The 15,251-nt window shown below is 42.6% G+C and overlaps 1 protein-coding gene across 3 annotated transcripts in view; it reads left to right on the top strand.

Moving 5' to 3' along the window:
* Positions 1–15,251, top strand: part of NHSL1 (NHS like 1) — a 123,662-nt gene that overhangs the window by 65,158 nt on the left and 43,253 nt on the right. For all 3 annotated transcript variants that reach the window (XM_071219699.1, XM_024551907.4, XM_045188829.3), the window contains exon 2: positions 2,077–2,229. In XM_071219699.1, the coding sequence (XP_071075800.1) occupies positions 2,077–2,229 (153 nt within the window). The remainder of the gene's footprint in view (positions 1–2,076; positions 2,230–15,251) is intronic.

Below are 15,251 nucleotides of genomic sequence, written 5' to 3'. Positions count from 1 at the left end.
AGCAACAAAGAACTGCACCCTGGGATTGCTTTCTGCAGCTCTTTCACTCGAAGGCTGTCTTCGGATGAAGTGATTAAAATCTGCCCCTGCGAGAGTGAGCTACACCAGGGAAGAGACAACTGCTCTTTCATAGGAGTCAGTTGGTAGCTTAGAGTAGAGCTAATGGTGTGATTACATAGATTCAAATACCATCACTTGGATTTGATTTGTAATTGCAAATAAGAAGAGTTTCAGTTTTCAATATTTTTCAACTAGGAAGGATGGTAATTCAATCTTTCAAATAAGTGGCCATCAGCACAAAACACTGTAATTAACTAGGGCTTCTCTTTGGGGGACATATGGTGAGTTCCGCACTGTGCAAGACTTTCAGCTACGTGAGTAAGACTAAGTCAGATGTTTGTGGATGTTATGTATTAAGATTGATAGCTATATGCACCATGCAAAACATTTGTTCAGCCAGAGGATACATGAAATACCAGGTGCCTAATTTACATACTTCTTTGTCAAACATTAAAAGCAGAAAGCACACAGGACATTTTTATTTTTAACTTGGCATCTAGTTCTCAGTGTTTATTTTTCCACTTAGCAATTGGTGGAGAAGGCGGGGTCACTTATGAAATGAATTATTTGGGGGCAAGGCTTGCAGGGTTTACCAGCTGTAGGAAAGGTGGCACGTGGGGTGAGAGCTAACCTGTGGCTCGGGTCCCCTGGGTGCTGCGAAAGGCCCGCTTCCTCCTTCATGATGGTTCTAAGGTCGGGGCTCCTCTGGAGTCATTTCACTGCTCCTGCCACAGCCGTGCTTTACGTGAGTCATTTCGTGAGCTAAGACTTTGCACGTGTTAGTTCACTTGATCTTTGTGATAGTTCTAGTAGCCGTGCTCTGGGGTCCACTGTGTTAATTTTAAATATGTTCAGGTAGCTCACTAGTTCACTTATGCTTGTGCATTTTATTTTGAGAATCTGTTTCATGGTCTAGTTGCCTATAAGAGACACATTATTTGTAGAAATGGGTGTGCCCAGTGTGCACTCTGTAACATAGGCCAGAGTTAGGGAAGGCTCGCCCCTGATCCCCAATTCTAGTACCTACTGATTTTGCAGGTATTATACTTGTCACCTCCTGTAAATGACTCAGCCCGGGGTCCTTTCCTCTTACTTCTCTAGTCTGTCCTATGCTTGGCTTACTGTGGCAGATGCATAATTGTTGATGAATTTCTTTGGTGCTCCAGTGTTATGCCAGTTTAGGTTGTGTCTTCAGGGAAAGTGAAATAGAAAAGAAGTCTCAGCCCTGCAGGGAATAAGGGGAAACGATTGGAGAGATTTAGCATTGTCTCGTGATTACCTATCACCTCCCCCCTCACCTGCAGCCTAATGGTTTCATTGTTTTTTGTGCTGGGAAAACTCAGTTGAATTGGATTTTGTTGGGAAAGTAAATGACATTGGAATTAAAAAAAAATTTCAATATAAAAGTATTTCATGAAAGTAAGAAATACTGAGAAAATTTTATAGCACAAATTGATTTCTACTAGATATGCAGTTTAAATGTATTATTACACTGGATGTTTATGCTTAATTGTTTAACTTTGAGTTTCTAACAGTGATGTTTCAAAATAATGCTTTAGGGAGGAAATATTTGGTCTCAGACTCTCATAGGAAATTTGTTTCTGTTTGGACAATCTAACATTTACTGAAGCAATGGCATTTTATAATGCAATAACAGATACCTGTCGTGGTGGGCTTAAAGTAGGAGTTTGAGGTCTCTATCAGTTTTGTTAATCGTTTTCTAACACTGAATTAGAAAGAGGGCCTAATATGCTAGGAAGCAACTAACTGAGTAAACAGTTCTACCAAAATGTGATGGACAGTTTCACCAGTTCCTTTGGAGACAAACTCTAAAGGAACTGTGGGAAGGACCCCTGGAGTCTCAGACTGAAGCTCACTCAGAATTTGCGCGATTTCCCTCGTGCCGGTCCTTACCCAGGAAGGTGTTAGGCATCAAGAATCCGTCTTGATGTAACCCATTTGGAGCCAGTGAAACTTAATTTGACAGCTGAATTGAATCTGTCTCTCTTTCCACAGCGGTTTCCAACCTAGATGAGGAGAGCAGATGGACAGTCCACTACACTGCTCCGTGGCACCAGCAGGAGAACGTGTTCCTTCCCAGCACAAGACCCCCCTGCGTAGAGGACCTGCACCGCCAAGCCAAGCTCAACCTCAAAACAGTGCTGAGGGGTAAGATGGTGCCCTGCAAGCTCGTTGTTCTGGATGACTGGCCATGAGAAGGGAAAGCATAAGTCTGATTGTTGCCTATAAAAGAAGACTTGTTTACAATGAACATAGAGTATGTGGTGTCTCTTTGACATACCCTAATACTCTCAACCTACATGTCTAATATGCTCTGTAGAAACCTGCCTGTTTACAGGTGTGTCCTCAGAGAACCCACACCAGCCTAGGAACCGCTTAGTGAGTGTAAACCACCAGTACCCACTTAGTCCAGTTCACCCCCTGCTGACATGGGCGATTTTGCCGCTGTCTTTTTGAAACCACTGCAAGTATTCAAAGCACATATGTTAAAGCTAAACTTTCTACAGGTTTGTTCTGGGTAGTTCAAGTGGGGAGGAAAGGGGACCTTCAAGACCTTCAAGACATTGTTTGATTTGTCAGAACGTGGGCAGCACCCACGGGCCCCCAGGAAGCGTAGGTTCTGTCAGCTGGTGGACAGAGTACGCTGCGGTCAGCAGCAAATACAGAAGAGCGTCCTCTAGTTTAAAAGTCTCATTTTTACTTCGACGTATCGTTGGTGTTAAAGAGCATAAATGTGTGACAAGGAGGGCTTCCTAGAAGTGGTAAAGAAGGGAGGAGTTTCTTTAAAGGAGGAAGGAGTGACTTTTAAGACTAAGAGACTTTTTCTTAAAACAGCAAACTAACGTTCTTATTCTCCTAGATACTGCTTTACCAGTTCCCTATTACCATACAATATTGGGACATGTTTATACTAAAAAAGTACTTTTTGTTTATCTAAAATTTACTTTATTTGAGTGTCCTGTATTTTAATTGTGAAAGATTTAAATCTGAGAGAAATACTGTCAAAACCCAGTATGAGGCCCGCCTAATTTTCATGATAGTTTTTACATGTGTATCAGTCATTTATTAAGTAATTCATTCACTAATGTGCTGTTACTATGACTACTGATTACTAGTGAACATTCATTAAACACTTAACTATATGCCAAGCGCCATTCTAAGCCCATGGCAGGAATCATCTCATTTAATCCTCGCAAGAATCCTACTGCTTACGATTACAGTGGCAGTTTTACATATGAAAAAAACGGAGACACAGAGATTGGAAACTCTCCTTCCACCTCAGAGTTAGTTGTAGGTCCAGGACTTAAACTTGGACAGTCTCAGGCTGCAGAGCTCATGTTCTTAACTACTGCACTATATTGCTTTTCACAACCATTTGTGGGAAATCTGTTATCCTGGCAGAAGTGCAGAATACAAAGGCAGGGCCTTGGCTTTCAGGAATTCATATTTTTATTTATAGTGCAAATCACAATGTGAAAAATTCTCGAGATGGGCCAAAAATGCTGTATGGGAGTTAGAGAAAGCAGATAATTTCCGTTTAGAGAGAGAAGGAATCGTTATCAAAGGACTCACAATAGATGTGGTATTCTGACCAGAACTGTACAGACCATAGGTCATAAAGCTCTTTTTTGTTCCTCGAACCTTTTATGATACTTAGAGTATCTCGTGTGTCTTATTACTCTATCTTGTATCTTATGGTCTTGGCATTTAACTCTCCAGAAATGAGGACATTATTGGATTCTCTTTCTCATTAACCAGAGGAACCTATATACTTAGTGACTGCAAGCTTAAATGAGAAGAATGTCATTAGTTGGGCTCTTTCGTATGGCTTTGGATGCACTTTGACCTTTGCCTTCCTGATGTTGGTCACGTAATACACCTAAATCCACCCGCAATTTCTTCTAGATCTCTTCGGTTCCTAGTGATTATCTTTAATAAATTTTGACAAGGAGTTTCTCTACTTGTAGCTCACCTTCCTCCCCCAAATAATTAATAAGAGTTTTAAATGGCACTGTTCCCAGGACAAAGCCCCGAGACAGGGCCGTTGTTAGCACTTCTCAGAGCTCTGCACCACCTGGTCTGGCTGGTAGAGGGTGCTTTCAGAAAGGTGTGTGTGAGTTTGAATATTCAGGCCCAGCTTGTTTTGATCACTCTCCAGGAACCTGTGCTTCCCTATGCCCTTCAAGAACCAGATCAGAGCTTCCCTTTTCATCCCTCAGAAAACTAGACATTTGCATGTAGATTTTCCTGGTTTTACTTTCTTTTTGACTACTCAGTAGGTCCATATGAAATATCATCACCATTGATTTTGCCTTTACTTGGATTTAATTTTGAAAAGATAAATGCTTTAGTAATTGCCTTAATGCCCTAAAATGATTCACTGGAGGGATTTGTCATTAACAAAATTAGTAACTTCAGAAAATTCTTGGAGCTCAACTTTTAAAGTCTGGATTTAAATGAAATAACTCCTTAAGAGATTGTAGACAATAACTTTGAGACCAGCGGTTGGCAAAGATAAAGTAAGAAAGAGCATCTGAACTCTTTTTTCCTTCATTTATTTACTTTTAATCACATGTACAGGGCTTCACCTTGCATTTTCCCTACACCGTGTTAGCAACTGAGGTAAACGGAAGGTGAGTGCAGGGTTCTTTTGGTTTGCGGGATGATGCCCAGCCAACTGAGCCACACTGGCGGGTAGTGCAGGGTTCTTATTGCCTCATTACCAATGAAGATTAAAAAGAAAAAGTTCAGCTCCAGAATATATGGCACTATGAAGGCATAATGGGGTATAAGGTTATCAGTCTTAAGTTCATTTGACCTCCACATTCTTTGCTTAAAAATCTGTTGTAGAAACGTAGCTAATTATTCACAATGGGAAATCTATTTTCTTCCTTCTATTCTTGCTAAGACCTTGACCCTAATTTTAAGGAAGGAATACTCTTTAGTGTTAAACAGGTTGGCGCTTTTTCATAGGCATTAAGTGCTCATTGTATGAACTGTTGTGTCCGTTTTTATGGGCAGGTCAGCTCTCTTGAGGATCATAAAATATGGAGGGGAGTGATACAGTGGGTAATATCAGCTAATAACTAAGTGTTGTAAACGTTTGCTTACTAAAGTAATGCAGAAATGCTTAGTGGTCAGTAGAGTGAGTGAGGAAGGCATCAGGTTTACCGAAAATGTTATTAAAAAACTAAGTTTGAGTTACGACAGACGTAAGGGCAATTTAATACGTATTCAAGCTTCAGCTCAACTCTCTACCATGACAGGAGTTTTTAAATGAATGATTAAAGCCTGTGGGTCTTTAAGGGGCCGCTCTTGCTGCCTTGTGTCAGGACTGAGGGAAGCAAATAGTGGTGTTCTGGGGCCGTGTGTGTGTGAGCTGCTCTGGGCGCACAGGGAGGGAAAGATCCATCCACTGGCAGAGACGAGGCATCGGGGACCCCCCACCCCCCGTGGGAGAGGAACCCGGCTTCCGTGGCATTGAAGATGGCATGTGGAGTACCCAGAGTAGGTGTCTTCCGTGTGCAGTTTCCCCCTCTTCTGGTTCAAATAGAGCAGAAATCTTCAGTATTTATTGTTATTGGCTAGTCTCCGGAGAATTTGATAGAATTTGGTGGTCATGTCCTTAGATCAAATGATTTGGTTTTGTTGATTTGTTACTAGAGGGGAACAGGTACAGTACAGGAAGTTCTCACTAGGAGCTACAGCATAATGGCGTATCGTAACACCAATATAGGCTAATTGATAGACACGAGTTACTTGTCTGCAGGATTTTACACACACTACAGTGAAACGCTGTTGAAGGAAGCGACGCTATTGGATGACCTGCTGTGCCTAGAGATAAAAATAGTATTTTGGTGTTGGCTCAGCAGGACATCTGGCTAGCAATGAGGAGCGAATTTCTGAAAATGGATCCCACTATCCATAAAGAATTCACTCAGCTTTTTCCTGAATTTCCAGAAGAATTCTGCCCTTTAAATCTCCATAGTTGTTTAAGCCCTTCATGAGCTTCATCCAAGTTGTGATGATGAGTAACCTTTACCTAACTGATTTTTATCTGGATGACTTTTAGCTTTATTAACTTGGAAACGGGGAATTGAGGGGCGGGGTGGGCATGCCCAGGCTCAGTGAGAGGTTTAGATTTTGTTTCTTACAACCCAAAGACCTCATTTGAAAATTTAGAGCATATTAAAGGCTGAAATAAAGCCATGCTCTTTTCTCAGGCTCCATCCCCCAAAAGCCCAACTCGGGAGAGGGATAAACATACTTTCCCAGTATGTTTAACAGGCAGTTTAGTTACAGTGTCTGTGTATACTGCTGCCTGAATTAGTTCCCAGAACATCTGTTGCTGGTATCAGAAATGTTCTTTAGTCACAGCTCTCTTTCCTGAAGAAAACCGTTTTAGCAGGTCAGTCTGCTGTGTGGTTCTGGAACTGGAAGTGTAAGAGGAGGGGGGAGGAGGGCTGAACCTGGCCTGCGTTAATGCACAGTCAGAGCCTTGCACATATTATATCTGCAGATACGGGAGTTGAGGATTTACAGTGTGAAAACATGACTATTTGCTCCAACTGATTAAAAACAGTAGTGTGTGTGTGTGTGTGTGTGTGCGCGCGTGCACCAACCTGTTCCACATTAGAGAACGATACACCTTTCTTAAAATTGTGGGCAAGATGTCCAAGTCGTGGTCGCCAGGCCTCCCTGACAGTTTCTGACACGCAGACCGTCTCCAAGGCTCACTGCTTCTACCCTGCATTGGGGAGAGGCCTCCTCGTGCCCCGTTTTTTTGTTTCTGTCATTTTTTGGGGAAGTCAATTTCAGTCTCCTGGCATAGATAGATAACATGCTATTAACTAAAACAATCACCACGACACACTTGATTCAAAATAAATGTTATTAATAAATATGGGTTAATTCATTTTAAAAAAACATGAAGAAGAAGAAGCCTCCTAACTCCCTTCTGTTTTGGATTTGGTGAGGAGCCTTGGCTGTCTTATCTCTCTTCCTTGAGCACCTGGGCCCCTGGGGGATCCCGGATGCCCTGTGGTTTTGGCTAGTCCCCTCTTGGGGGCCCTGAGGCACTTCTCACAGGACCCTCTGGGAGACGCCTTGCTGTGTGTAGCCTGTGGCTGTTGACTGAGAGCTTTCTCTCCTGGATGGTTGTGTCTGCTCACCCCTTCACACAGACTCCACATGAGTAACTGCTTGGCCCACCTCGTGCTAACAACATTGAGTTCTTCATCTTTTTCCCCTGTCACTTTAAAAAAATGTGACAGACAACACAGACAAATACCTAAAACATGTACAGTTTAACAGATAATCATAAAGCAAACCTCTGTGTAACCATTGCCATTATGGTCAGGAAGTAGAGTGCGGCCGTGGTGATCGCTTCACAAGGCACATCAGTGTCTGGTCACTGTCGTACACCTGAAACTAGTGCAATGGTGTGTGTCAGCTGCAGTTGGAAAGTAAATTGGAAAAAATAGACCCTGACCTAAGCTCCAGCAACCTCCTGCTGTCCTCGCTGCGTAATAGGAAAAGGCACGTGTAGGTTCAAGTCCCAACTCTGTTCTGTGCTAGGGATGTGTGGTTTGAGCTTACTCTTGAGTTCTTTCCACCATTTGAGCTTCTCTCATCTGTAAAATAAAGATCAGAATATCTGCTTACATGGGAATAAAATGAACTTTTATGTACAGTATCTCAAAGTGGAAGCAGTCTGTGGAGGGAAGGAAGGGTGCATTTTAAGTAAGTGCAATGGAATCCAGATGAAATGTTTTATCAGTCTCCGCCCTCTTTCCCAAATGGCTATGGTGGTTTAGCTGGTGCGTCCTCTCCCACCCCTCATACTGCAGAGATGTGCGTGGGGCAGAGGGATAGAGGAAGACAAGGCACATCATCAGATGACAGGGACAGCCACAGACGGTTTACACTGGGATTCGCTTCCACCACAGGAGCAAGGTGTCTTTCTCCCCACTCACTGTCCACCTCTGGAGGGTGCCTGGGATGCTGGTGCAGGAAGGGACTTTCCAGGTCCTCTGGTGAGTAAATCCCCTTTTCCCTTTGAGGGTGAGTAAACAAGGCTTATCGGAGTTACGGGATTAGTTTATGGCTACTGTGCAGCTCATAGATGACCCTGCCAGCGTGGCGTCAGGGTTCTAGCCTCAGCCCATGGTGGCTATTGTGGCCTCAGGCCCTGAGGACCTGGCCCTTTGGTGCCTCTTCAGTGCCCTCAGGTTTCCAAAAGGTCACAGGCATAGGGCTCACTCTGGGAATGGAGAGGCCCATGGCAGATTTGGTTTCTTCAGGTAATTAACTTAGGGAATGCAGAGTAGCTCTTGGATACCTAAAGGTGGTGGCTTCACTCTCTCCTGATTTCATTAACATCCAATTAAGTTTAAGAGAAATAAAGAAAGGAAGCTTCATCATGAGACATCATTCCTTACTAATATCTATAAACATGTTTCAGTTTAATGACATTTAGTGCTTATTATTAGGGTTACAATAGGTCATTAGTACATCAATGGATTAAAAACAAATGGCCACCAGTTATAGAAAGGAAAAGTAAAAGAAAGATGAGGGTTTGGAAATAGTAAATACATCCAATGACTTAATTCTTACAGCTGAGTTTATTCTTTGTCTAGTTCATTACTTGTGTTCTTCCTGAAGAATCCTTCCACAAAATTGATTTATAAAAGGAGAAGGTGAACTTACGCTTTGTTTTAGTTTAAACAAAGGTGGTCCTAGAATTGGGTTGGGGTTGGGGGGGTGGGGTTTGTTATTCTGAAAAAGCCACTGAATGAGGAAGGAAATACAGCTCTGATCCTTCCTAAACCATAGCAGCACTGACACCTTGTCCCGTTGTTGCCACCTGTCCCAGAGGATGCGATTCCAGTGCTGCCTGTGGGCTGCTGGAAAACCATGTCCCACTTTTGTACTTGCTTCCTCTTTTGGGAAACAATTTGTGATCCCTGAGTTTCCGTCTAAGCTCTCACATTCTGATTGGCCCCGGTGCTTAACTGCTTAAGGGTGCTATGTGTGGAGTTTATTGACACAAAGATATAATTAACTGCCGGGCATAAGTCCTGACAAATGCGTTGACATAAGAATTTCCTGAGTGGTTCCTACAGTGAGGCACTGGGCTGGATGTTGTAGGTGAGTCAGAGAAGAGGCTTACAGCGGGCTAGGGAGATAAGATACAGGTATGAGTAACTCACTGTGAAGTTGGTGATAGTGGTATCATTGAGCCTCACCCTTGACCCTGGGTGTTGTCCCCACAGACTTAAAACCTAAGTCTGATCATGCCTCTCCTCTGTTAAAAATTCTTCACCAGCCTCTCTGTCATCACTGTCACCAACAGGATAAAACCTCACTTCCTCAGCATCCGATAGCCTTTATGATCTGACCCCTGTTAGCCCAGCTCCATCTGCCAGTTCCCCCGTTCCCCCCATGCTTCTCAACCCATTCAGCCAAGCTCTGTGTAAAGATAAGGTCCAATTGGAATGCTAGCTAGTCCTGTCCACACTTTCTCTCCACGGCAAGTCGCAGTCCATTCCTCCTCCCTTCTGAACCACAGCTGCTCACACCTGGCCAACTCCTGTAGCTCCTTTAAGAAGCCTGTGGGTGCCCGGGTCCCCACTGAGCTTTCCTGGACTCCCCAGGGCAGACCCTGGCATTGCTTTTCCACTTTTCCACACATTCCCATGGAACCTTGTACCCCTCCATTAAACTGCTTGTACTGAGTTACATAATTGTGTTTTCATGTTTCTCTCCCCACCTGATAGCAAGATCCTTGGGAGCAGGACCTTTGCTTGTCATTTGTGTGACCCAACACAGAGCCCCGTGCATGGCACTGTCAATACTGCTGGGTTTGTGCAGGTCCTGGAAGGTAATCCAGAACTTAGGAGAGAGATGAGAGCCGAAGCCGCTGAAAAGCTGGCGGAAATGCAGGAGTGAGATTAGGGATGGAGGGAGCGCGGGGCTGCATCGGGAAGGCTTTACTTTAGGGGGTTGGGGCGAAGTTGGTAAAAGTCGCTGGGAAGAGAAAGCAAATGAGGCGATCATGGTACTCACGGACAGCAGAGTCTGAAGGGAGGCTCCAGAATGGATCATTCATTGGAGCAGTTTCAAGGAAGTCTTTGGGTTTAAGAAGTCAGATTTTATGAGATAACAATTATTTTTACAAGCAGAAAAATAATACAAATAATATTTAAGAAATAAAACAAACACTGTCAAACAAAGAGAAAAGGAACAGTACTTTGAGGTGATGCAGTGTAGAGGTAATATTGCTTGGTTCAAAAACTAGAGCCGATTACAACACATTTGTAATCAAAGGGAGCCATTGGAGGGGCAAAGATTTTGGATACAGAGAGAGAATGGGGGGATGCTCCCTGAGTAGGTGGCAGGCAGTGGACTCTGGGGCACAGGTCAGGGTGGGTTTCAACTTCTGTCTCCTAAACTGAGAGTTGGAGAAAGCTCTTTCTGAGATGGAGCAAAAGAATGTTCACTAGGCGGCATTGGAGGCTGGGTGGAAACGGGCCCCCACTGAATTACTAAGCCTTTGGTAAAAAGGATGACTTCACTTGGTGCTCTCTTGTTCAGTGCTTGTGAATTTAATTAGGTTGACTTTTCAAAGACAAATGGTAATGCTTTCAGAGACTTTAAAAAAGAAATATAGGGATTTCTTTTGGAATTTATGTCCTTAGGGAAAGTCGCCCAACCTGATGAAACAATGGATTAAATTCTCTATTGAGCAAAGAGAAAAATGAGGACTCGACAGACTGGGAATGCTACACACAGCGGACAGTTTAACTTGTCATATCAGACTTGATGGCTCACCAGTTTTTTTATAATACTCACTACTGAGCATGGTAACCCTGGAAGGGTGGTTCATAACCTAAGAGAGGAAGTCAGATGCAGGAGCAAAGGGAAAATGGACACCCGTTGCTTTTACGGGAGGTAGAGAGCCATGCTGTCTTTTTCTAATGGTAAGCAACACACAAAAGATAGAATAGCAAGGACAGTCATTTAAATGATCCGGGTCTTAACAAAGCACTCTGGATTGTTTGAACAATAGGCTTTTTGTTTTGTTTTTTTTGTGTATGTGCCTGTAGCCAGTCTGCTGTTTCGGCAATTCTATTTTAATTCCTGATAAAGGGAGTAACTTGAGTGGCCTCTATATTTCACTCAGTGCAGCATAAAAATGCTGCATTGAGGGTACTGTGGATAAGGTTCGTTATCATTCACTGTACAACTGAAGTCTCTAGTGTTGGGTTAGAATCTCTGCAGGCTATTTGATATTGAGTAACCTTGGTGATGCTCCACCACTGCCAGCGATAGGGCTCTTTCATTCAGAAGTGAAATGAGAGCGCCTCCAGTTTGGCTTCCCTGGGATGTGCTCAGCCAGGCCGCGCACACCCTTAGCGCACTCGCATTAGTCAGGGGCATCAGACAGCTCTCAGCTGAATTTCAATCCCATTTGCTTTGCACGTCTCCTTAAGTTAATTTGTGTCTATGAAGAGAAGAAATGTTCAACTTTAGTTAAATGCACGGCAAATACCATTTTAAGAGTCATTCTTTCCATCGTTTGCAATGAAAAACAAAGCTAACAGTTTTATCCAGCCCCTTAAGTTTGAATATTTAATTCTTAACTTTTGGGAGAGGATTTTATTCCACTCTATTAAGGAATTAGCCATAGAGGGAGACTATTAATCAAAATGACTATTTTTTTTTCCTCTTCTACATAAAATGAGATTGCCTGATGGTATTTGATACTGATGTCACTGGCCCCAGGCTGGGGGGGGGGGGCAACTCTTTCCAGTGTGTTAATACATTAGTCAGCAAATTCATTTCCTGTTTGTTAAGCCAATGACACAATTAATGTGTATTTTTTCCTCTAATACTTCACCTTCTCCATCCTGATCACTTCATTTTGCCAAACACACTGTGTAAACTGAGTAAGAAGTCATTGGAATTGTGTTAAATAACTTTTGGGCATGTGAATTTGGAGGTCTCCTTATCGTTCTTTTTTCCTCTTTGGGCAGAGAAACCCATTTATGTCAAAGGTGGCCTTCCATCACCATCTCCACTTTTCTGCCTTACTCCTCCCCAAAACTTTTCTGGGAGGTTTCTCTGTAACCGAAGCCTTCCTGTGACATGTCTTCTACCTGAACAGAAATCTTCTGGGAGTTGCCTATCATGTAGTTAGTTTTTCCATGCTGGATTTGGTCAGTTTTCCTGAAATTCTTCTAAGACTAAACTTCCTTGGATACATAACCCTGGTACAGCACTAAACATTACCTTGCCTATTTCGTACTCTCCCACCTGCTCTTCCCTCAGCCTCTTATTTCTTGATTGGGGCCCCTCTCCCATTAAATTCTGTGTTGATGCTGGTCCCAACCCCTGCTCTCCAGTTTTGCATAATTAACACTGATGACATGGCTGGTGCGATTTGGAGAACCATTGCTCCATCAATTGTCATGTGAACTTCTTTATCCATCATCTGAACTGTAAGCGCCTGGAAGGTTGGAATGCATCTGTTAAGCACAACTAGCTCAATACAAGCTGGGATTCAACCACGCAGCTATCAACTTCCAGAGTTTGAGCTCTTGACGGCTGCTGTTCATTACCTGGCTGATAGCGGGTTTCTTGAGCAAACTGAGACTTCTCCCTTTGGAGGACCCCCTTTTTCTTGGGTGATTGTTGGCCCTTACTGGCCCTCTCTTTCTTCCCCACAGTGGAGCAAATTATACTCTAGCAGCTGGAACATTTTGTTTTATATGCACCATTAAGAGAGGAGATATTTACTTTCAGAACTTTTAGAGAGACTTGGGCTTAATCATTAAAGCCATACATTTTCTCCTTATCCTTTTATGTTTTATGGTGCTTTGGATGCTAAGTATCACTGAAATGATGATTGATGAAGAAGTGGTTTTATGGACTCAAATGTGCATTTATTGGGAGATAAATTTGGATTTAATACTTCATATATAGTAATGTTCTTTTATGTCATTGTAAGTATTCTTATATAACTATATATAAACTCTTACCCTAAAGGGGAGAGGGGAGAAAAGAAGGAATCATTAATGTAATACTCAATCAAAAGGGTGCATTTATTTGGAATCTGTCATTTAAAGTTGTTATCGAATTATCTAGAAAAATATCCCCTGAAAAGATCTATGTTAAATCCATGGTGTCTTTAAGATTTAACATAGCTTTTCACCCCACTTGATATGTCCCAAATAACTAAGTTACTTAAACATTTGACCATTTATAGTCTCTTAATTATATTCTGATTTGTTGATTCTTAAAGACAATTTAAGTACATTGATGTTCAACTTGTTCGAAGAAGTTAGGGAAAATACAGATGTAATTTTAGAAAATCCAGTGTGTAACCAGCAAGGCAGAATCTTAACTACAGTATTAGTATGGTTTCTTTTTCTCTTCTAGTATTGCCAAACTCAATAAAATAATGAACTAGAAGGTAAATGCCTTCTATTTTAAAATGCATTTTGGTTTGATTTTCCTTAAGAAAATAAGTCCTCTAATATTTACAAAGCATAGTATTTGAGTGCAGTAAATTTTTCTCGTGTGCTTACTTGAAAGCTTAAACCTGATTCTTTAGCTGTGCAATAGCCGATACAGCTGTTGAACTAGAATTGATTTTCTTCCAAACATATATGACTGTAGTCTTACGTGCTCTTAGTCTTCTGATCCTGGATAAAGATATGTAATAGAACTGGTCTTCAACTGTTCTCGATAATCTGGTAAATAGATAACTGGGATAGAAGTCTGGAAACCTGGATCTACCAGAAACTTGACACCTGGGTCTCATAATCCATAGACAAATATAGATCTGCTCTCTCATGGCCAAAGCTTAGAGCATTGTGGGAAGAAACTGCTACGGGAATTGGGCATCAAAAGACTCCTGTGTGACTCCTGAAACGCTGTGCAACCCTGGACACGACACATCTCCTTCAGCCTCAGGGACGAATCTCTAAGGTCCTGAGAAAAGTTACCCTTTGTAGTGGGGAAAGATGAGATGTGGCAACAGCTCCCGCAGACATGGCAGTAACTACTGCGTATTGGTAACATCCACTGTGACTGAGGGCTCCCCTCGAAGGGGCCACTGATCTAAGCACTTTGTGTGCAGAAAATTATTTACTCTTCATGATGACTCGGAAGAGTTGGGGATTGTAATTGTCCACATTTTACATACGAAAACCCAGAGACACAAAAAGAAACTTGCTCCTAGTGGTGGAGCCCAAATTAGAATCCAGGCGTTTTGGCCCCAGGGCTGGTGTTCTTTCCTGAGGGTAAATTGCAGACAATTACGGTGCTTCTGATGAAAAGCCACCCTCTGCCCTATCTCTCATCTCAGTACCACACTTACCAATGTCTCTAATTAAACACCAGCCTTTATCTAGCAAATCAATGCATTCAGTTTGGGGTTTTACAGCCCTTGAACTCTTTCCTAGAAAGAAAAGATACTAACCTAGTTCTATTATAGTTTTTTTCCTGCATTTACATTTTTATAACCAAAAAATGAATACAAAATGAAATAATTAAGTGAATGTTCACCTTAAGGAATATTGGTATTTAAGGTCTGTTGCACAGATGGCAAACACCAGGCCCACGGGCCGAACCCGGCCCTCCACCTTGTTTTATCCAGCCCGGCACCTCGTTAAGCGGTAGCACCGAGCTCTCACTTAACTGTTGAAATTCAGATTAGAGAAGGACTCATCTCCTCCTCAATATGGGCTAGTGCAAGTAGACTCGGTGTTTTAACGTGGAAAAGAAAATCCTTTGATCCCTTCTGGAAATTCATAAATTCTCAAATTTACCCTAATTACACATAATAGTATATAGTGCTCACCGCCATCACCAGTTCCCGAGCACTCTTCAGGTGACGGCAGTGCGGGCTCCACTGGCCCTCGGGCGCCGCGGCCGCCACCCTGCTCGCTGGGAACCCACCTCACTGCTGTTTCAAGACAGCTTAATCAAAATGCCACCCTCCTTGGAGGTTCACCTCAAATCCTCTCTTCTATAAAGCCTTCCCTAGTCCCTCAAACCTTCCATGCTACCCGAACTCTTCAGTATGAGAAACCACATCATATACTCTTTCCTTAGATCCTCTTCCGTGCCTCTCCCAGTGAAGGGGTTCGGTGGATGTTTTT

This window comes from Desmodus rotundus, chromosome 11, assembly GCF_022682495.2.
Source record: "Desmodus rotundus isolate HL8 chromosome 11, HLdesRot8A.1, whole genome shotgun sequence".
NCBI lineage: Eukaryota > Metazoa > Chordata > Mammalia > Chiroptera > Phyllostomidae > Desmodus > Desmodus rotundus.
The sequence above is the reverse complement of the archived record's forward strand: the minus strand, read 5'-3'. Positions and strand labels throughout refer to the sequence as shown.